The 23,089-nt window shown below is 38.4% G+C and overlaps 1 protein-coding gene across 1 annotated transcript; it reads left to right on the top strand.

Moving 5' to 3' along the window:
- The first annotated feature begins 694 nt into the window (after positions 1-694).
- Positions 695-23,088, top strand: LOC140921571 (uncharacterized). Its single transcript, XM_073371574.1, has 17 exons — positions 695-793; positions 2,590-2,735; positions 3,400-3,648; positions 4,342-4,506; positions 4,760-4,873; positions 5,209-5,334; positions 6,030-6,126; positions 6,922-7,140; positions 7,995-8,371; positions 9,126-9,293; positions 9,925-10,035; positions 14,400-14,519; positions 15,222-15,312; positions 15,853-16,227; positions 16,345-16,479; positions 17,637-17,876; positions 22,754-23,088. The coding sequence occupies exons 1-17, from the start codon at positions 724-726 to the stop codon at positions 23,086-23,088; spliced, it is 3,138 nt and encodes a 1,045-aa protein (XP_073227675.1). The 5' UTR covers positions 695-723.
- The last annotated feature ends 1 nt before the right edge of the window (position 23,089 follows it).

The raw sequence follows: 23,089 nt of genomic DNA on the forward strand, positions 1-23,089 counted from the left end.
AAACGTAATTTGTTTTAAAACGCTCGACGTGGCAATTACCGCACGTATTAAAGCCTTAAGAAAACTCAGCTCTTAGTTACATCCCAGGCCTTGGCCAGCCTGGCTGCCCTTATACAGGGAATACAAAGTTAAGGAAACAAACTGTAAACTACAGTATCGTTGCCATTGCAGTCAGTAAATACATTAAACCTGGCGGAATATGTATGAAACTGCTTTTGAAAGAATTGCGCTCAAAAGACATTTGATAGTCTGAACAATTTTTGCAGACAGGGGAGTTTCGGACTGCACTTTGGGACAAAGCGAAACTCCATTTCTATTAAATTTACATTGTATATGAAATCAGTCAAAATAGGGCAAATCAGGCAAAAAGTATTATTTTTAGTTCTCTTTAGTTTGCATGTAGTGATGAAATACTTTTGGTAAATTAATAGTCACTGGTCATTCTTTTGTTGTTCTTATTGATTATTATGCTTTAAGTCATGAGCCATAAGCTAAGAATATAATAAAATACACGCCCGTACCTGTTGTAATACCGTACCTTTAAAAGCTAAAGAAAATGTTGTTTTTGTAATATGCAGCATGTAGCGCCTTTATTACCCAATCAGCTTGTTTTTATTTGGTAAGAAGATTTAGAATATTTGGATCCTTGATTTGTTAAACGCGAGCGCATAAAACAAAACCCCCACCTGTCGACAGGCCATTACCTCTAGATTCAGCAGCAGGATGGACCTCAGGAAATTTATCGTTTTTGCCTTTCTCCTGAACCTGGGGATTCTCGCTACAACTGTAGAAGGTACACAGCTCTTCTTTTCATCTTAGGCCGTTGCAATCTACATGTGTAGGTTCTTATACCTGACAAAAATGTTACTTTTTTCTAGTAGAAATTGTTTTAAAATTCTTAAACTTCAATCTCTTGAAACCCAATTCAACTCGGTCGAAGACTTTTTATTTCATTAACATTTTTCTAGGGAATATACTTGTTTTAGATCTCAACTAAAGCAGGAAGGTCTGGAGGTTAGAAACATTTTTCTAGGGAACAGTTTTAGATCTCAACTAAAAGCAAGAAGGTCTGGAGGTTGGATCATTTGAATTCATCATAGTGATTTGTTTACAAATGTGAGGGACACAATCGCCACTCCATCGCGCTTTTAAGTGACTAAATCAGCGCTCGCTGAGCTGACAAATTGTTAAGTCGATTCGATGTATTTATCACCTCGTTATTTGCGAATCCTCTACATACAATGTTCTCAAGAAAATGACTATATTTCAAAGCTCTCGGTCGATATATTTGTTTGCCGCAACTCTGTCAAAATATCTACAAATAGAACAGTCAGCACTGTAGTCTGGTTACCACTTGGATCGAAGAAACACGAAAGAAAGGGATAAACATTTAACCCATGTTTCATATCCTGAGATGACTTGGCAGTTTTAAGATTTCAAAACTTAAGATTTTGCCAGTGGGGTGAGGTCTTTGAAAAATCTGCCCTTAAGACTCCACACCCACATTCTGACGCAATGCGGAAGTTTTAATATATTTCAAATTTTTGAAGGAATAGTAATGATCAGTCTGTCAGTTCAGCGACCCGCATTTAACAGAAAACCTTGAACAAGTTTTATATTTTTGATTTTTATTTTTCCGAGTCAGTCATTCCCATGATTCCCGTACTTCGCGGTACCAATCTTCATATTTCCTACCTCGTAGAGTTCTGTTTTAATCCAATCAATGCCCCTTACCCTTTTGGTGCAAGGAACCGAGATCACCTGATAATGTTTGTGCACGTGTAACGTAACCAGAATCAAGACATTTAGATTTGCTTTCAAGTGGAATAACTGAAAATAAACAAAAAAGTAGCTAGAGGAGTCGACTGAAATGAGACTTGAAGCAATTCTAAAGAGAATTGCCAAGCAATTTGGGTTTGCCAGTAGGATGGACTTCGGAATAGACAATGACTTACTCAAGAGTGAAACATTGAAGCTTGATGACAACAACAAACCAAAGCAAAGACAACCTCAATAGGATGGTATCTAAGTGTGCATTTTTTTTGTTCAATTTTATATTACTTTCCTAAAATTTTGTCTCCAAATGTTTCAGCGTGCGTCTATATCGAGTTGGCCAGATATGCAATTCGCCAACTTATTCATTACCATTTTATGATTAAGAGCATTTTGGATTTTTTAAATGTAAACTATCTGACGTATATATCGTAAAATTCGTCTTCCTAAATGTTCTTCACATAACGATAAATGTTCTTCACATAACGACAATCAAACATTCTATGATACAAATGAAAAGCGTTAGTTTAGCGCATCTTTCGGTCTTGTGCAACTAGACCGTAGAGTCGTTTATTGTCTTTTTTTGGGTTTAAATAGAAGTAGGCCAAGTTACGTTTTTACTGTGCTATTTATATGAAATTCACAAAATCCTTGAAAAAGAAAAAAAAAGGCTTATAATTCACAAAAATAAATAAAAAGGAACCAATCAGTTCCATCTTCACATCATATTACGCAAGGAATTAACTTCCACATCTCTTCTCACCATTTAAATAAAACACAGCCGCTCTGATACACGCCCCTCGCCTCTCTTGACAGGTATTTCCTATCAAGTTGGAAAACTAAACGCATCAGAGACACGTCAAGGATGGAATTGCAACAGCGGATGTGAGGCGCCACAACATTGTACACTGCCACGCTGCACTAACGTAGTATTTCCGCAAACGTTTAGTGGATCTGGAACCGTAAGTAAACCCTAAGCAATTAAAACTTATAGTCTAATCTTCAGGGTTCGGCGTAACTTTCTTTTGTAAGTGAACCACATTAAGCTTCTTTAAAAATCTAATGTTCTTCACAAATTTTGATTTGCCAAAGTACTTGTGGTTTTATGATGCTTTGACGTCAGCGATTGGTGCGCACAGGTATGCTTAAGTGCTTCTAATCCCTGGGATGCGTGTGTTTTTGAACAAAACAAGACAGAACAAAACAAATACAAAAAGCCGGAAGATTCTGACGATAAATATAGAAGGTCTGTATTCCATGAAATGGGAATGGGGGGGTAAGATGTGAAAGTGTGTGGGGAGGGAAGGGGGCGATTGGGGTGGATTAGCTAAGTGGACTTTGATCTTTGATCGACACTCTGACCACCCAACAACGCTTTTGCAGCACCCTCCCCCCTAGGCTCTCTTTTTCTTCAGATTTAGTGAGTGGAGTAAACAAGCGGACGCGTCGAACAGACGCGAGAAACGAGGGAGGCATTATCGCGCCTTCAGTCACGCGCAAGGTCACGCGTGTCTCGCGCCTTTCGCTCGACGGATTAGGAAAAAAAGAGAGAATGCTCATAGTCTAGGGTGGAGTTGTCGCCTGTTAAATTTTCATTGATGCCTGTCTTTACCTAACGCATTTCAGGTTCGAGTTTTTGTGTCATTAAGCCATGAAGATCAGTCTTCAGTTGTTCATTCACCTTCCGCCGTGTGGGCAGAGTCCATTGGTACAGCTGGATTTCAGTTATGCTCGCGTTCAACAGGTTCTACAAATGACACTGGAATTATCAACTGGGTAGCGTTTCAGGACAAACCTATGTTAACGCATGGAAGCGTTACTTTTAGCGGAATATGGACAACAGAAACGAAGTGTGAGAAGGTGGCCTTTTCTCAGGTTAGATAACAATAATTGATAACAAGTATAATTTTGTTGCAAAGGAGTAAAACGTAATTAAATAGTAGAAACAAATGAAATAGTATCAGAAAGTAGTTCTAAAACAAATGATCACTAATTGATATCCGGAGTTTGCTCTTCATAGCAGAGTCCACTGCTAAAAGTTTTGTTAAGCTTTCTCTCGGGCTTAGTTTCAAACTTTTCCTTCCATCGCCTTAAGATAAGCCATTTTCACGTTTTACTTTAAAGGTAGTGATTGAATAAGGCGTGACCGTTTTAAATCAAGGGAGGATAATCCTCTCTTGTTTTGAATGTATTGATGTGTTACAGGGAATTTGGAAAATAGAAGTCTATTTATTTAACGATATCAAATTTTTAGCATTAAACTTAACAAAGTTGGCCGAAAAGAAACATTGTTGTTTGTAACTTTATTGAAGTAATGGGCGAAATAAGATGCATTCACCAACCTTTTCAACACTTCGTAGAAAGAGGTGAAAGAGGGGTAGAAAAGTAAGTTAATGTGAATAGACAAGTAGATTTGATTAATCTGCTCCCCTTAGCCTTTGATAAATCCTTAATTTCATCTAAGTGCCGCTAAGTACTTCCTGGATACGTTCCTGCTGATTTATCTTTCGAGAAGCTTGTTGATTTTTCAGTCAATAGTTTTTCATATGACTAACATTTTTTTTGCAGAGCTTTGCTTCCAAGCCTCGTGTATTTGCCTCTGTTAAGTACACTCGCAGTACTAAGCCAAATGACGCTATGTACTTATGGTTAGAGAACGTCAACTCTGGAGGATTTGAAGTGTGCTTAAGGGAATTCTTGCCCTTTGATGGAAAACACCAAGATGCAGTTGTGGTAAGTGAAGAAAAATGTCCGAGTAAACTATAGTATTGATGAAAACAAACAAACAAACAAACTTGACTTTGCCACACTTCGGCAGCCCGGAAACCCAATTACCCAGAACGTTTTTGACGCAATTAAGGTCAGTGACCTGTCTCACGTGTCTCATGCAGTCATTTCTTGTTAAAGGAAACGTGGTTCGAAACCTGACGCAACTCGTCTTGTAAAGAAAAGGGTAGCAAATTAAACATTATTTTCTTGTCCGCAGGACTGGTTTGCATTCACTGGAAATGGGAGTCAACTTAATTTCACAATAACTGGGGAAGAAATCTTTCCAAACAGTGGAAATCCATCGGCCAAAAACAACTACGGCTTCTGTCAGGTGAAAACTTTAGTTCTAACAAGAACATTTAGCAAGCCAAAGAACACTGATTTTTTAGTGGTTAAGTTCACACTAAAGAAAACTTAAAATAAAGTAAGCCCAAGCTTACCATGCCATGGTAATCGACATTGTATCCAAAATGGCAATTCCCAGATGAGCGCGACATGTTTAACGAGCGATTTTATTTCGCGATTCTTAAATTTCGTGACTTTGCGAGAATTGGGCGAATATTAGAAGTGGGGGCTTTACAGAAGATGGGCAAAAATAGAGGGAGAAGTGAACACGTTCAGATCCATTTACTAACTTACATGACTTTTTTTTTTACCTATTTACAGGAAGTGCCTTTCAATACGACCTTTTACAAATCGCCAATTGTGATTCTTTCCGTAAATCATGAGTATAATCTTAAGGTCAAGGGAAGTCGTCCTCCAGAAAATAATATAATATCAGCCTGGCTAGAGGTAAGTTTGCCTTTTTATTCTAACCTGAGAAAACAGCCCGCCAGACATTTCGCGCCACGCCACCACTAGTTTTCCCAGAAAATGAGGAAAACCCCGTTTCACGACGTAGTTACTGGCTTTCCCGTGAAAAGACGTCTGTGGAAGAGCGCAGAAATTCCATACTGATGACGTGTAATTCCCAGATCAAGATAGTGCTTCTGATTGGTCATGCTGCAAAATAAATTTTCTTTAACCAATCAAAAGCACTGCATGCCCAGATCTGGGTAGTGACACATCATCAGTACGCAATTTCTGCGCTCGTTCCCCAGACGTCTTTTCACGGAAAAGCCAGTAATTGCGTCATGAAACGGAGTTTTCCTCACTGGGTTATTTCCTTGATGGTCACTTGAGGTTAATGATAATGAACAGGGATTTTTTCAGTGCTTTGCTACATTATTCTATTCAATTGTTTGCTTGAACTCTCACGACACCTTTGAGACCCAAAAGCTCATATCTCTTGTTCAATCATTGTAGAGAAGAAATCCGTTTATTCTAGTAAATTTGTAAAAGGACTGTGAAAACTGTGAAAAAGCCATAAGAAAACAATAATTTGGATCTGATCCATGAATTTCATGAATTAAAGGTATCGTCGTAGAAATCAAGAAGAAATTATGGATTTTCTAGTAACTGATGAGTGCTATTACATTTTGCTGTAGGAAGTTGGATTAGAATCTATGAAGGTCTGCGTTAAAGACATCAGTGGATTAGGATCGAGTCATGACCCCTTGATTGTCAGCTACGCTGTTACTGGAGGTTGTTTATAATTTTCCTATTGTAATGATCACTATTTCTAGTAAGAGCTATTGTTATTTTTATAATCATTATTACTATTATTTTTATTGATATCTTTTAGAAGTTCTTATATGTAGGAATACATTTCATGATATAATTAAAGAAACACTGGAGTACAAACACTGATATACCTTATTCATGTTACACTCCATCTTTGCACGAACTTTAAGATTGATCATTGGCGGGATAAGAGCAATTAGAGGGCACACAAGTAATAAAATTGCCAATACTAGTAATCGAGTAATCGCGGTCGGGTTTGTTTATTCCCTCAAAAATAAGACGACAATTTTAGTCATGCAAAATGCAAAATGTAGACTTTGACAAGTTTTACGTCACAATTCCTTGCTGTGAAGATTTCTGCTGTCGTGTACTGTATTCAAAATCACTTCCACCCTTATTTTGCAATTTTCGTTTTTAAGGTCAAAACGTCTTAATTTTCTGTTGTGTAGATAAAACAAACTCGACTGCATTCCGGTATTTACTGATTTTATCTATTGCTTGCCCCCTGAGATACCACGTAACATTGCTTTAATTTATTCCATCAGTCCTTAAGCGCGTGCAGAGATGGCGGGTATCGTTAATAAGGTCTACTAAGGATAAAAAAACAAACATTAGTTGAGGTACATACAAGCAAACATGTTACTACTACTGAACAGTAACTTAGTTTTAATTGAAATATGAAAAATATATTAGACATTTATGTTTTTTTCCAAATGGATAACTACTCAATATTATGTTTCTTTTTTCTTGGTACAGACCTTAATCCTTGCCTTAATGTGCATTGCCCTCGATTTGGAGTCTGCAGGACCTACAGTGCGCATGATGCTCGGTGTGAGTGCGATGACCAATGCCCCTCATATAAAGACCCCGTGTGCACCGCGAACGGAACAACTTATGACAACCGATGCTGGCATAAGTTAAGCTATTGCAGAGGACTTGAAAATAATCTGGTTTATCACCCTGGAAGCTGTGAAGGTATAACGGAAAATAATTTCAACGATATTTTTTGGCTGTATATGCCACATAAAATAGTCTGGGAGTTGAGCTCTCGATTGCTTAGAATTATAGGTGTTGGCTCAAAATTGAATTGGCTTCAAGGTATAATGTTTGTAACTTTTCGTTACTTTTAAGCTCGCTTTTAGCTCCTCACGCAGGCTAAACAACCATAGACAACTGTAACAAGCTACTTCGTCTCTCTACTTTGGCATACAAAAATATAACAGCTCAGACTATAGCTGATGTTTGATCTGTGTAAGATCTTTTATTCTCTTTTTTCTTGCAATCTAGTTTTTATCGCGTAAAATTAGATTACACAAATCTGCTCGGGGCAAATATGGTGCAAAAAAGTGCAAAAGAGGAGAAAATCAAAGACAAAGGTAGTAAATATCGCATTTACATACCAGTTTACATGGAGTTGCATAATTGAGGGCAAATGCAGTATTTACTATCTTTGCCCTTGATTTCATCCTCTTTTGCACTTTTTTTGCACCTTATTAGCACTGAGTGAATTTGCTGAAAATCAAATATTTCCCGCAGTGGCGCGCGCTCCCAATATACTGGCATATGTTTATCTTTATACTGGCATATGTTTATCTTGGGCACTGAAACCAGCATGCAATAACAAGCAGCCACTATACATTTCGTTGTTGAAAGGTAGCCGACATTACAAGTTATAGCCTAGTTTTAGTTCCATTTCCACGTTTTTTTTATCACCACCCTTCACCACTTAGAGTTGCACTACAACGCAAGCTAGGAAAGCTACCTAAGCGATAATGCTTAAAGAGCACAGTGATGCTTTGTTATAAAGTACTTAATTTATTACATAACAGGTTTTCCAATTGTTCGGGGCCGTGTAGATCTGCTACAGGTTCCAAAATGGTCAGATTCAAACTGTCAGACAGTCACATTTCCTCCATACCGGTTTTATCCGGATAAACAAGTTCATGTTCAAATAACCGTCAATCACATGAAGCTGAATGACTCTGTGACAGTCCACGACGCTGTTACTTCATGGACAGAAAGTATCAACACAAAAAACTTCACCGTCTGTGTCATGCAAACCGGGAGGAAAGAAGAAGGCGCGAATCCATTTGCCACCATTGATTGGGTGGCTTATCAAGGAGCACCACCCGAAGGATTGACGGGAACGGTTGAGTTGCAGAAATGGTGGTCTGGTACCAACTGCGCAGATGTAACCTTTCGTACAGTGAGATGGGAATGTACATATTAAATTAAATAATTGTTGCAAATTCAATTAAAGTCGCCATGACGAATGTTAGACTTTCATTCAAGTGACATCTTTAATCCATGTCTTGAAAAAAACAAACAAAACAAAACAAAACAACACCAAAAACAGCAAAAACAAAAAAACAAAAAAACAAAACAAAACAAAACAAAAACTAAATACTAAATAATTGGAAGATTGAGTCTTGTGACCCTAAGCCAAAACATGACAGATTTAATCACGACTTGTATGCGTAACAAAAGAAGAAAAACATCAAGAGCGAGACTGTGAAGGAGAGACCTCCTTAACATCCATTTCAACAAAATGAAGCTCTAATCTGATACAAGGAAGCAGCTTATAACAACAACAACAACAACAACAAAAACAACAATAAAAACAAACGAACAAAAAACACACAAAATATTTGTTTATCTATTTGAATTAATTGAATGTGGAAAGACAAGAATTCACATCTTAAGTTAAAGAACATATTAAAACTTTCCTTGAACTAGAAAAATGAGACACAAAGTTAACAAAAAATAATGGATCATTACGAGGTAACTGGGGAGATGATTGCTAGATCTTCTAAAAAGTTGTGACCGACTTAGCGACTTAGTTAACAAGACAGCATTAGATAACAAGTAAGAATGAGAACTTACTTAGTGGTTAGTGTCAAGTAATTTTGCAGCAATATTAAAAAAAGCTGTTTCGATTGTTGTTATTGCTTTTTCTTTAGGGCAAGTTTGCCGAGGCGCCAATAGTCCTTGTGACGTCAGAGCACCTGAGGACTTGTAAAGAGTATGATGCTGCTCTCATTTGGATTGAAGACGTAACAAAGGACTCAGTTAAAGTCTGTCTTCGTGAAATGCAAAACTTTGACGGTAGACATCAAGATATCACTGTGGTACGTTCTTAGTCAGATTTTAAAAAACTGGAATGCGACTGTCCACAAAATTTGTGAGGAATGCTGGTCTTGTTAAAAATAAAAGCGTTAAGAGAAAAAAAGCATTGCTAAGTAAAGATTGTCCGGGAGATCGCGAGTGATGATCAGTCAAATGAAAGGAAATGCAGAAAGAAAAACATAAAAAAACGAAAACAATAATGATGATGATGATGAAGAAGAAGAAGAAGAAGAAGAAGAAGAAGAAGAAGAAGAAGAAGAAGAAGAAGAAGAAGAAGAAGAAGAAGAAGAAGAAGAAGAAGAAGAAGAAGAAGAAGAAGAAGAAGAAGAAGAAGAAATGAATTGAATAGCATTACGGGTGGTGAATTTTAAATAGCACACAAATTGGTCTTCCTTGCCCCCATGCCTCCCTTCACGCTCTTATGTGATTCACCTGACGTCTTAAAAAATGTGGATTTGCATCCTTTTCTTGAGTCTTTGCGCTCTTTGTTAGGTCACAACTTCATAGCGTTCAAAATACTTAGATTCAAAGGAGCCTAAAAATGATGAGTTTATTTAAATTTTTTGTTGGTGCAATACGATTCTGTCACAAGATGGGTGGCATCATGACTTTTGTTTTTACCTCTTTTCACAGAACTGGTTTGCCTTCTCCAAACTGCACAAGCCTCTTTTCACTGAACATGGTGTCATAAGTTTTCCAAATACGAACCCACCTTTGGATAAAATGAACAATGCTTATTGCCAGGTGAGAAAAGAATTCTTTGCAAAAGCACTGAGTAGCATGCTGTTCACAGCATTTTCCCTCGCAGATATATCGCTTACTTACATCACTGTATATATTTTCAAAACACTTATAGTCATATACACTTTACGCAATAGAGATCAAAGTGACTAGAAAAGTAAAGAAGCTGGTCCACTAAACAATACTTTAAGACAAGAGGTCAGGAAGTACAGACCGATAACGTCCCTCTTAACCATCGACAAAGTGTTTGAGCAACTGCTCTGTAAACAGGTGACTGTGAAACTCGACCACATCTTTTCTACACGAAGCAATGCTTACAGAAAAGGACACAGCTGTGAGACCACTCTACTACGTCTGAATGAGTACTCGAAGCTAGCAATAGACAGAAAAGAACTAGTAGGTATTCTATCGACTGATATGAGTAAAGCGTTTGACTCTCTCAGCCACTCGCCGACACTAACAAAGCTTGAAGCATACGGTTTTGAGTCCTTAGCGTTGGACCTCAAGCGATCATTCTTTAACAACCGCCCAAATGTTCAACCCCCTGCTCTGGAACGTATTTCAGAATGACCTGCCCTGCTCCATAACTAACGCTAAACTTTCGATCTATGTGGACGACCACCAGTTGTACACCTCAGGAACTAATTTTACAGCTGTAAGGGAAGACGTAGAGCAGGAAGATCGACTTGCCGCGTCTTGGTATCGTGATAACTTTCTACTCGCAAATCCTGACAAATTCCAGGCGATGATCGTTTATCCTAGAAATATTGACATTGAAGGCTAATACACTGACATAAGCATATATGGTAGGGTCATTACAAACACAGATTACATCAAACTTCTTGGCGTCCACATTGATTGCAGTATGAACTTCAGTGGTCATATTAGCGAACTGTGTAAGAAAGTCAGTAAGAAAGTAGGGATCCTAATGCGCCTGGGCAATCTTGTTCCCCGCTCAGCTGTAAGTCTTCTATAAGTCTTCCATCCTGCCTTACCTTACCTACTGCCAGCTGGTATGGCACTTCTGCAAGGCCTCCGACAGCAGGAAAATAGAACGTCTTCAAGAACGTGCCTTAAGAGCGGTATACAGAACTAAGTCTGCCTCTTACCAGACACTACTAAAATATCAGGACTACCCACGTTGCAAAATCGTAGATTGCAGGATATAGCTATACTTATGTACAAAGTCACGAAAAACCTCGCCCCTACCGACTTAGCAGAACTTTTTAAGTTACTAATTCGAGGTATTCTCTGCGAAACAAGGACTTTCATTTACCTACTAGATTCAATACTGTAACCTAAGGCAAACATTCATTTCGTTACTTTGGACCCTTACTATGAAAGAGACTAAACAACAAGGTCAAACAATGACCTAGTCTTCAGTCTTTCGAGAACGCTATCAGAAATGTAGACATTTCTGGTATTTTATTATTTTACTTTTTTAGCTTCGCCAAAAAAAAACAAACAAACAAACAAACAAACAGAAAGAACGTTGGCAGGGACACCGCAACAGCTGTGGCCAGTTACAGTGGGCCTGGATACTAAAAAGAAAAAAATTAAAAACAAGAACTAATAAAAAAAAACACAGCGACAAATACCGTATTTAACAAGACCATGTGTCGATTTGAAAAAAAAGGTTAGATCTAAAAGTTCATGCCAGTAACAAATAGGTATTAGGTTTAGAGTTTGTAAACGAGACTTATAACTTATATTAGAAGAATAAGGCAGTTTTAACATAAACTTAGTCGCGCATCTTTGGATACGCTCAAGCTTGACAACACGATGGAGTGCGGGGCGCAAATTAGTGTGGCGTATCCCAAATGTGGCCTAACTAGCGCTAGGTATAGCGTTCGTCTTTCGTCGTTTCTAAGTATGAACCTCGTGTTCCCCTTTAAGTATCCAAGTAGTTTATAAACACGCGAAGATTGTTCGTTTACTTGTTTGTACCATGTCAGATCCTTAATAATCCATACGCCGAGATATTTTTTTGCAGAATATAATACAAGTGCGGTGTTAATGTGTTTGTAAGAGGATAAGATCGGCTTTGTTTTCCTTGTTATGTGCTGCGCCTTATACTTAGCTTCGTTAAAAAGGAGACCGGATGAATGAGACTAAGTTGCAAGCTTACCAAGGTCTTTTTGGAGAGAAGAGGCACCCCCCAAAGTCTTTATCTCTCTGAATATTTTTGTGTCGTCAGCGAACATCAATACTCGACTGCTAGAACTGATGACTTCGGAAAGGTCGATGACGCATAAGAGGAAGAGGGCTGGTCCGAGTATGGAACCTTGAGGTACTCCAGAGGTAACAGAAAGATCCTCTGAAGTGGCGCCGAGTACCGTAACGCATTGGCGTCGACCTGAAAGTTAAGAGCAGAACCAGTTTAAGCAGGTGCCACCGAAAACGGCCTGGATTAGCTCATGAACGAAGCGCCTGTGACTGACTTTGTCGAAAGCTTTCGACAGATCAAGGTAGATGGTGTCAACCTGGCTGTCTCTATCTAAATTAGTGAACCAATGTGGTCAAAAGCCTCAAGCATGTTGGTGACGCACGATCTTCCAGTACAAAAGCCATGTTGTTTAGGTGAAGTTACATGGTACAGGTGGTCCTTGATGCTATTCAACACACAACGCTTAAAGACCTTGGACACTATTGGGAATAGAGAGATGGGGGGGTAATCTTCCAAGTGGTCTTTTGCACCCTTTTTCTGGACAGGCACGACGTTAGCTAGTTTCCAGTCTCTCGGGAGAGACCCTAGTTGCGGTGATTTGTTGAAGATCTTACATAAGGAGGGAGCAATCACTGAGGCAGTCTGTTTGAGCAATTTAGCAGGGATTTCGTCCGGCCCTGTGGCTTAACCGACTTCCAGTGTTTTGAGTGCAGCTAGAAACTTGGACTCATTGAGAGTTAGATCGGATATAACAGTGTCCGAACGTATGCACGCTGTCTTCTCCACTGCGCTGTCGATAGTAAATACAGAGGCAAAAAACCTGTTAAACAGGTCAGTTATTCCCGCAGGTATATCAGCACTTACTCTTGAAGGGTTCTGTGACTGGTCAGCGGAGAAGTCTGGGACGGTTACCATGGAAACACGGCCTGGGATGGGATGAGACTTAGAGTTAAGTTTCAAATTGATCATAAGCGCTTGGGATTGAATCTAAAGCCAGTGTCTATGGAGTCGCAAAAGTGATAACGGCTTTCGCGATCGAGCAGTTTCTTAACTTGCGCCCGCAGAGACTTAAACTTATCCCTCAGGCGGGCGTTCGGATGTGACTTAAGTTTTTGGCGAACTGAGTTCTTTTTCTTGATAAGGTTTAAAACGTTACTATCTATCCAAGGAACCGGGTTACGTCCTTTCGATCTCTTCAATGTCACGAAGTCCTCGACAGCAGCTAGTAATAAGTCCTTCCAGCACAGCCCGTCATCATCTATATTGTTAAGGCCCACAATAGAAGAGCGATTGATTACCGAGAGAGCTTCACGCAAACCTTCATAATCGCCAGTTGCGTAGTCGGACATATTTGCGCGGGTGTGACGACGCATTAACAAAAGAACTGTACCTTAAACAAGACTACACAATGATCCGTAAAAAACACCGGCTTTATCAGGTGACAACACCTCGGTCACTTTGGTGTGTTCTGGGGCACTTGTTATCACTAGATCAAGAATGTTACTACCGCGAGTCGGTGTGTGGTTAATTTGCGTCAAGAAGTGGTCATGTAACGCCTCGATAAATGGCAGTTGGTTATCACCTGAAGCGCTATCCACGGAGTCCCAGGAGATGTTCGGCAAGTTAATGTCACCACTAACTACCATATTTTGAAACTGATCGCAAACTTGATCTAGAAAGATGTTAAATAAATATACCCAACTAGGGTCTGAATCCGGAGGCCTGTATCAAGAACAGAATAATAATGTAATCTTCTGATCAAATTTAGTAGAAAATAACTGTGCAGTGACTGTTGTGACCTTTGCAGATCCTAATTTTATGATTTTAAGATTTTTAAAATTTTAATATGTATTATTATGAATTACTATGTATTTTAGATTAGCGTGCCCAATTAGAATATATCATTATAATTAGTATTATCATAGATTATTATTATTATTATTATTATTATTATGTAATTTTAGATAAGTGTCCGCAATTAGCCATATACGTTTGACACTTAAATAAAGTTCTTATATCTTATTATATAGTTATATCAGATATATCAAGACATCAAAATGGCAGTTTGTTCTGTTAAAATGATTAATCGCAAATATTGCTTGCTCAGTTGGGACTTCAAAAATAAACACATTGACGGGAACTGAAGCTTTTAGTGATTAGGAAACAGTGTTAAACGTTTTACGTTTCTCTTCCATGGCAGTTCGTTTCATTCACGAGAGCTTATAACTCGACTCCAACAGTTCTTGTCTCAGCCAATCACAGCACGACGGTATCTGGGAATTCAGCACCAAATCACAACGGAATTACAACTTGGATCGAGGTAAAATTTTCCGTAATTGGGGAGGATTGTGGGGATGTATCGAGGCAAACAAATTTCAAACCAAAACTCGACGAAAGATATAACTGAACAGAGACACACGCTTGCTTGAGGCGATGTATAGGTCGATAATAAGTGTGGCGCAAAAATGTGCCGAGTGAAGTTAAGATTGCTTATTGGCTACCTTTTGACGTTAATTATCGAATACGATTATGGTGTCGGTTCAAAATAATATCTTTAAATTATCAGCAGGGGCCGCGCGCGGTGGGCTCGAACTTCAGATCTGATTGTGCGGTTTTAAACGTTACTTTAGAGCTGTTTCCTTGGACACGAAACTTTGCTCCAATCATTTGGCTGCTTTCTTCGTCAACAGGGATCTTTAGCTCCGTCCTTCTGGGCCTCATAGCTCATTTGTGCCACTGCCGTGCCCCTTATTAGGGTAAAAAGGATATTTTGGATAAAATTCCGAACATTAATTCACCATATATTTTCTTATACCTTTGTTATTTCTAAAGGATTCTTTAATTAGTTTCATCAAACCACAGTGTTAATTCACGGCGAATCTTCGCATCTCTATGTTACATAAGAAGACGTAGGAGAACGTTTTAAAAATATTCTGGTATTCTCTTCCTGTTAATTCAGTTGTTTATGACTACAATTTTAGCTATACTAAACTACGTTGAGTGCTTATTATTATTTTTTCAGAACATGAATACCTCTGGATTCAGAGCCTGTGTCAAGGAATTATACGGGACCAGATATGACCCCTTGTCCGTCGGTTATGCTGTGCTCACAGGTCTGTAATACTACTGAGTTCATTTATGAAGTAGTTGTTAGCAAATGAAAAAAGAAATGTTATTTGTTTCATCTGGAAATACTTTGGAAATGCCCTAAACTAATAACACAATGCAAGTTGATGGCTTTGCAAGTCATGGCGGAGTCAAGAGAGTGTACCTGTTGACATAAAAAAGATTCTTGAAATTCTTTCAAGTTATAATTTTCCTACCCCTCGAAGAATTTCACCGTTTAATTAAAAGTTTTCTCAAAGGATAAATAACGAGGATGAAAGACCTTGCTAGAAATTAAAAGCACCATGCTTAAAACAATCGTTTGAATAGTTCGATATATTTTATCTTTATGCGAGTGGTATATCCCTATCGCTAGTCTTCTATCCAATAATATCTTACTAGTACCTTGAAACGATTAAGCGTTGGAAAACATTTTCGCATCACGCTCCTAACAGTATTGCGAGTGAGATGCTGCTAAGGATTTATCAATCCGGCAGTTTATTTGAATGTATAAATTTTTGACCCTTACGTTTATCTGTATTTCGCAGACATCTGTGAACCTGGCTGGAACTATTTCAACGGCTTTTGCTATTTCACAAGTAAGACTTGTCAAAATTGGACCACAGCACTGGATAAATGCCGACAAGAAAACTCGGTTCTTGTTGATGTCGAAAATAACGAAGAAAATGTGTTTTTACAGCATCTACACAATGGAGCAAAATCCTGGCTGGGATTGAATGATATTTTCACAGAGGGCTCCTTTACTTGGGCAGATCGTGGTACTGGGAACTTTACAGCTTGGGCTAAAAACCAACCGAACAATTTTCGGGATGAAGACTGTGTGCATACACTTGGTGTTGAATATAAATATGAATGGAATGACGTGAAATGCAGTGACTGTCATCAGTATACTTGTAAGAAAGGTAAGATGTGATGTATAAGTTTAGGAATGCACAAGATAGAAGAAAGTCTACTTAACAAAACGCATTTTGGTGTGTTAATCGTGATAAATATATAGTTTTTTTTTTCATTTTGAACAGATCTGAATGAATGCAGTAGCGACAAGTATTACTGCCATCAGGTCGCCAGCTGCACAAATTATCGTGGTTCATTTACTTGCACTTGTGGTCAACGCTACTTTGGAGACGGCTTTGAGTGCGAGCTCAATTACGCAAGTATGATCAGATATAAAATTGCAGCACTGCATGTTAATGATGAACAGCAAGTTGATTTATAGTGATCGATTCTCACTGGAGCCATCAGCAAACAATGCCCGTAATACCAATAATATATGGGAGACCCAGCCGGAGGCGGTAGGAGCGGGGAGCTCCTGGTAAAGAGATAGTTCTTCAATGCGGAGAAATGGGTGGGGAGTCTAAAGAAATGTACGAAACACCGAAAAGACTGAGCAGGCTATTAATTACGAGGAGAAACTAGAGTTATACAAGAACCCACTATGTACAAATGGGTAGAGGATAGCCACGGGCCAAACGCGGCGTGCTAGTATCACGCTCTTTTATTGCGGAGTTCTTATGTTTTCAATGGCCATCATTCAATAGCTTCTACTGCTTACAATTGCAACGTCTAAATTTTCGAGTGTCTTTTTCTGATTTCCCAAACTCCCATTCTAAACGACAAGCTATGGAGAAAAGTAGCTGCGCAGGCGACATGGTATCCTTCTCCTTTTCACGAGGCTAAAGTTTGCAGTTTAATTGGGTGGCTTGATTAATATTTTACATATTTAGTAGCCTGCGTAGCAGGCGCTTGGAAGTAGTGCCGGCGAAGGAGAGAACGGGCGTGCGCGATCGAGTGAGACTCTCGCGCGCCCGTTTTCTCTTGTACCCACTACTTCCAAGCGCCTGCAACGAAGGCTACATATTCAGCCTTATTATTACCCCTAGGTTTTGATTGTTGTTGTGAGAGAAGTCATTCGAAAATTGATAATTTTTCCTTGTAAGAATCCGATTCGCACTGAAAAAGAGTTTTTAAATTCCCGGGTCTGTTCGAGTCCACCGACTCAGGTTCTTAAATCACTGACTGAGAGGATAAATTGTTTCCTTTGAAAAGACATCTGCAAATGGTTAAACTTTTTAGTCGTCTCAGACAAGGACGATAAACCGTAGGCCCCGTCTTCTAACCGTTTTAAAGAACTCACGCTCTGTTCGTAAAGAAAAGGGGACGCATTCTCCGGTGTTGTGGTCTATCTCCCATGGTAGGCGGGTTTGTTATGGACCCTCGGTAATATGCCCCACGCGCTGTTGCTGTGACCCTGCCGAGAAGTGGTGAACCAAAGTAAATGAATTAGTGATAACTTTGTCTCTAACTTTTGTAGGGGGTTTGAAACAGTCTACTATTGTGGGGAATGATGCTAACTACTTACAATATTTAAGCACCTGGCTCAAACCAGTTGCTCAGAGCAAATCTTCAAAATGGAAGCGTTGTTGGCGGGCGTCGGTAGATGGCTGGGCTGCCAGTACTTTTCACAGCGGATGTGACAACAAAGGACCAACTGTAACAATCATAAGAGTCGGCGGGAAATACATTTTTGGAGCCTACACTAGTCTCTCATGGGGTAAGTGGTTTTTCTAAAACTGGGCATTATTAGCAACTAAAATTGTCCAAGGAAGTATTTGAAGTAGAAAATGACATTACCACGAAGAGGACTGAAAAAAGTGCATTCACGTAACTTTAAACCCCCTTATCCCATTACTGTCAATTCGCCAAATGGAGGTGAATTATTCTGAGTTTAAATTCGAAAAGTCTCTGCCAAATATTAGAAAAAAAAAATCGTTGTCTTGTGTTCACGTACCCCATAAAACTAAAATTAGGACGTTTTACATCGTATTCGCGCTGCGAACGAATTCGGCGTCAGTTAAATTCTGAGCCGACGTATTTTCTTTTTAGAGTTGTTCCTCTCTAAAGCTAAAGTGTTTTTCAGGCAAAGTATTCCGCACTGTTGTCTCGAGTGCCGTTGTAGTTTAAATAATCAGTAAAAATGACTAGAACGCGCGAGTGAATTGACCAAGGCTTAAGTTTCTATAATTAAAGGCTTCCCTTTCCTACTCCGAAGGTGGCCCAAACCTTATGCGCGTTGGTTATGTTTTTCAATTGCGTTTTTTTTGACAGAAATGATTAAACCGATTTCCATAATTTTTCGCATTCTTAATAAAGAATGGTCGAACTTTAAGAAAACGCTATTTGTTTTCTTACAGGTATAAAAACCTGTGAGATATCGGCAAATGTTTAAAACCGCATTTTTACAGAAAATGTCAATAATTTTAAAACCCTCAGACAGATTTTTCTCTAACTTCGGCAAATAAGCCTCAGAGCTGTAGATCTCTAGTCTTATATCCGCAAGTTTGAAGTCAATCATGACCGTAGAAAACGCTGCACAAATAGCTGGTCAAATTAACCTTAAAATGCAACGCGAACACATTTGTCAAAGTTGACGCACGAATAGAGGGAAACTGCCGGCGGACTATCTCCTATCTGCAAGGGTATATATTCTTGCCCAAAGCTTCAGTTGCGAGAAACTGAGCAATCAGAAACATACGGCGAATACAGTTCGCAATACAAGAACTTTATGCTGAATGCGGGGCAGGGTAAAAGAATTTCTATTTATCAAACTTACTTTGTATTTGTAGCTCTCTTTAGGAAACCTAATTATATTATCTACGAAAAACTCTCTAGAGTGTTTACCGTTGCAGGTTTCCGTTTTGAGGAGAAATAAAGCCACCAACTCCAGTACTTCTAACCGTCCAGTTTTCAGCTGCACTGAAAGCCCTTGTACTTTGTAATTTATTCAAGGTTTTTAGATTTGACATCACATTCGCACGGGAAGTTTGCCACTTGGGGATAAAGATGAAGAAAATATGACAATCGTCTTATTCTTTTCATTATCCCCAATGGCAAAATGCCCATGCGAATGTGATGGCAAATCTTTCAAACTTGAATAAATTACCTAATACAAGGGTTTTCGTTGCAGCTGAGAATGGATCGGTTGAAGTACTGGAGTTGATGGCTTTATTTTTGCTCAAGACCGGAACCTTCAGTGCTTAAAAAACTGGTAGGAGATTTCCGTAGATCTTATATCGTGATTTGTTGAGATTTTTTGCGAAAAGATAATAGAAAATACACAGTGACTTTGATAAATAAAAAACTATCTGAACAAGGCAAGATTTCATACTTGTGAAGTATGGGGTTTACCTTGGTGTAAGAACCTGTGAACTTTTTCTTTGTTTCGCACCTTTTGTTTTCCTACGCTCTATTGTGTTGACTTCTTTGTTTCCTCTGTTTTACGTCACTTGTGGGTTTAACAGGTTCTTACACCGAGGATGAGCCGAAGTATGAGGTATGAGGTATTTTCGTAAGACGAGGACGACTATGAGTAAGAGATTTTCTCAATATATATATAGTAGTGCTCGAGCGCGAACCAACGTAATTAGGGACTTTAAGATCCAACGAGAACGTCAAAACACATCCTTCCGACCTTGTTCTATCCATTCGGAAATTAACGCTGTCTCTGTGGTTGAAAAGTGCATCGCTGATGTTCGCTCTTGGTTTACTGGAAATCGTTTAATGATCAATGACGCGAAAACTGACTTTCTTATTATTGGCACCCGTCAGCAACTTGAAAAAACATCTATTGAATCTATTATCATTGGTGACACAGTGATTAAACCTTTAGAAAGCGTCCAGAACCTTGGGTCCTGGTTCGATGCTCATATGCGAATAAAGGTTTACGTAGGCAAGATTTGTAGCAAGGCTTTGCGCGGACTATACAACATAAGACAGATCAGAAAATTCCTTACCGTGCAATCCACAAAGACACTGATCCATGTCTTTGGATCTTTGCACCTTGATTACTGTAACTCTCTTCTATTTGGTCTACCTAAATATCAACTTGATCGTTTACAGAAAGTCCAGAATGCCGCGGCTAGAGGGACTTTTCAGATTGCAAAATTTTATCATATCACATCCGCTCTTATCGACTTACATTGGCTTCCAGTAACGTTTAGAGTTCAGTTCAAATTGCTCCTTTTTGTTTACAAGTCACTACACAATCAAAGTCCATCCCACATTAAGGATCTTTTATCCCTGAAACCGGCTGCTAATTATACTCTTCTTTCGTCTGCACAATCTCTTCTGTTCTTTCCAAAAGCTTGAAAAGTCAACTGCTCTACACTTTGGGATCGGGCCTTTGCTCATGCTACACCTGTTTTATGGAACTCGCTGCCATTAACTATAAGAACAAGTGGCAGCCTCGCCGTTTATAAAAGGAACTTAAATCATTTCTTTAATTTGTTGGAATAGCTGTAATGTTTAATTTTAATTTAGTTTGGAATTTTCGAATTTCATCTTTTTTTTTTAGATTTTACCATAGCATAACATATCATTGTTATTATTATAGCTTTCAGGGATCTTTGAATTTTTTATTTATTATCATTATCTTTATTATCTTAATCAATGGGAGTTATTTAATCTTGCCCCGCATTCAGCGCAAAGTTGTTCTTCTTGTATTGCGAACTGTATTCGCAATACAATATTCGCAATAGGTTTCTAATTACTCAATTTCTTGCAACTGAAGCTTTTGGCAAGAATGCCCTTGCAGATAGGAGATAGTCCTCCGCAGTTGTCCTCTATTTGTGTGTTAACTTTCAAAAATGTGTTAGCGTTGCATTTTAAGGTTTAATTTGACCAGCTATTTGAGCAGCGAGTTCTATGGTCACGATTGACTTCAAACTTGCAGAGATAAAACTAGAGAGCTCTGGGGCTTATTTGCCGAAGTTGAAGAAAAATCTGTCTTAGGGTTTTGAAATTATTGACATTTTTTTTTTGTAAAAATGCGGTTCTAAAAATATGCCCATATCTTAAACGTTTTTATACCTATAAGAAAATAACTAGCATTTTCTTAAAGTTCGATCACTTTTTATTAGGGATGCCTAAAGTCATGGAAATCTGTTAAATCATTCCTGCCGAAAAACGCGATTCAAAAACATAACCAACGCGCATATAAATAGGTTCGGGCCACCTTAAAACTAAAATGAAGACTGTATGTAGATAGTGCAAGTTAGAAGGTGAAAATTACTTCTAATTAAGTATTTTCTTGCTGTAGTTCACAAAAACAAAACAAAACAAAAAACAAAAAACAAAAAACAAAAAATTATTAAACTGAGAGAGTATTTTAATCAAAGCTACGTATACTGATATGAACCTGAATAATAGTATGGTATCTTACTTTTCTTGTTTTTATCTCACCTATTGTATGACGCACACTTCATTTTACTTAATTAGCGCACAATCAGTCCAGTCGATGCCCAGGCACTACCACGATTTTAAATGTTCTTTTTTGAACTATTTCAGTTATATTTTTAATGCTGTAGTCAAATACTTATAGATGATTAATGGAAATGTATGTTATATCTTTTAAATACATTTTGTATCTTTTTCATTTAGAATCTTATCGTATCTTTTTAGGGTTTTTGTTGTAGATGTATAATGTAAGTAATTTTATTCTTATTTTTCATTTTAGTTCTACATCGTAATCATATTTACACGGTCCCTCACGAATTGAGCTTTAAATCTTTAAATTAGTGTTTAAATAAAAGAAATGATGATGGTGATTTTGATGATGATGATAATGATAATGACTTATGGGTGAAAAGCTTCAGTCTGAATAGGTGCATTTAGAAAAGCTACACAAAGACCGAGACAATTAAACCAACAACATACTCTGAGAACGGGGGCTACTCTAGTGTCAACTGTTACAAGTGTGTATCTCTTCATTTATTTAATTTTTTTTTTTTTCACTCATACAAGTTTCCCTTGCACGATTATTTCATGTCCTTTGTCGCCAAAAAGCAAAACCGTACCTTAGCGTTTTTAAGCTAGCTGGACTACGACCAAGACGGCAGGGGTAGTTCGGAAGTTAATTTGGAAGTACAATGGAACCTCAGCATAACGAAGGAAGGTCAAGAGACCGGCGGCATTTGTTCGCTATATAACGAGGTTTCGTTCATTGAAATTCTTTCCCATATATTTTACTACAACTCGGGTAAAAAAATCGTTAGTTAGTAGTATCAAGGAATTCGTCATATCGAGGTTCCACTTGGCGGTAGTAAACAACAATTAAACAAACCAAGCCTTTATATCGGGGTACCGACAACTAAATAATATTTTTCAATTTATCACTCTGTTCAATTTTTTTTGCGTTTAGCTTTTTAAATAAGTACCAGTTTCTTCGTTCCAAAAGTAAATGCTTAAGTAAGAATAAACTTAGTATTAAAAACAAACTTTTCACGAGACTGATGTCTTTGATACTTGATAGGGAGTTAATTATTACTTAACTACTATGAGTGGTATCAGTATATTTTCTTGTCTGTTCGGATTCGAATTTTTAACGAAGTCTGTACATCAGATTTTTCTTTTCATTTCTTACTTTTCCACCAGGTTACAGCTGCCAGTATCGATATGATTCCCAGGCATTCCTTTTCTCGCTGGTTAATAAGCCAGGATTGGCACCTGTGAAACTTCCTGCGTATATAAATTACGCTTATGCCGTATACGATTGCTCGTCTTATGGACCTACTTTTGGAGGAGGCCATGATCTTTACATTGCCGACTACGCGTCATCCAATAGCAATTCCTATACTTCCCCTGGTCATGTTTACAGCCCACCAAGTGGGTACAGCTATGGAAGCACCTTCGCCCAGACATTTCTGGCAGGAGGAAGCAATTATAAATTTACACCAGACGAAGTAGAAACATTTTACGAAACAACTTAAA

This window comes from Porites lutea, chromosome 1, assembly GCF_958299795.1.
Source record: "Porites lutea chromosome 1, jaPorLute2.1, whole genome shotgun sequence".
In the NCBI taxonomy this organism is placed as follows: domain Eukaryota; kingdom Metazoa; phylum Cnidaria; class Anthozoa; order Scleractinia; family Poritidae; genus Porites; species Porites lutea.

Excerpts from the sequence above, each read along its gene's own strand:
- LOC140921571 (XM_073371574.1), top strand. The coding sequence starts at position 724 with ATGGACCTCAGGAAATTTATCGTTTTTGCCTTTCTCCTGAACCTGGGG. Across the intron at positions 794-2,589 it reads TCTCGCTACAACTGTAGAAG|GTATTTCCTATCAAGTTGGA; the intron begins GTACACAGCTCT and ends CTCTCTTGACAG. Across the intron at positions 5,335-6,029 it reads TAATATCAGCCTGGCTAGAG|GAAGTTGGATTAGAATCTAT; the intron begins GTAAGTTTGCCT and ends ATTTTGCTGTAG.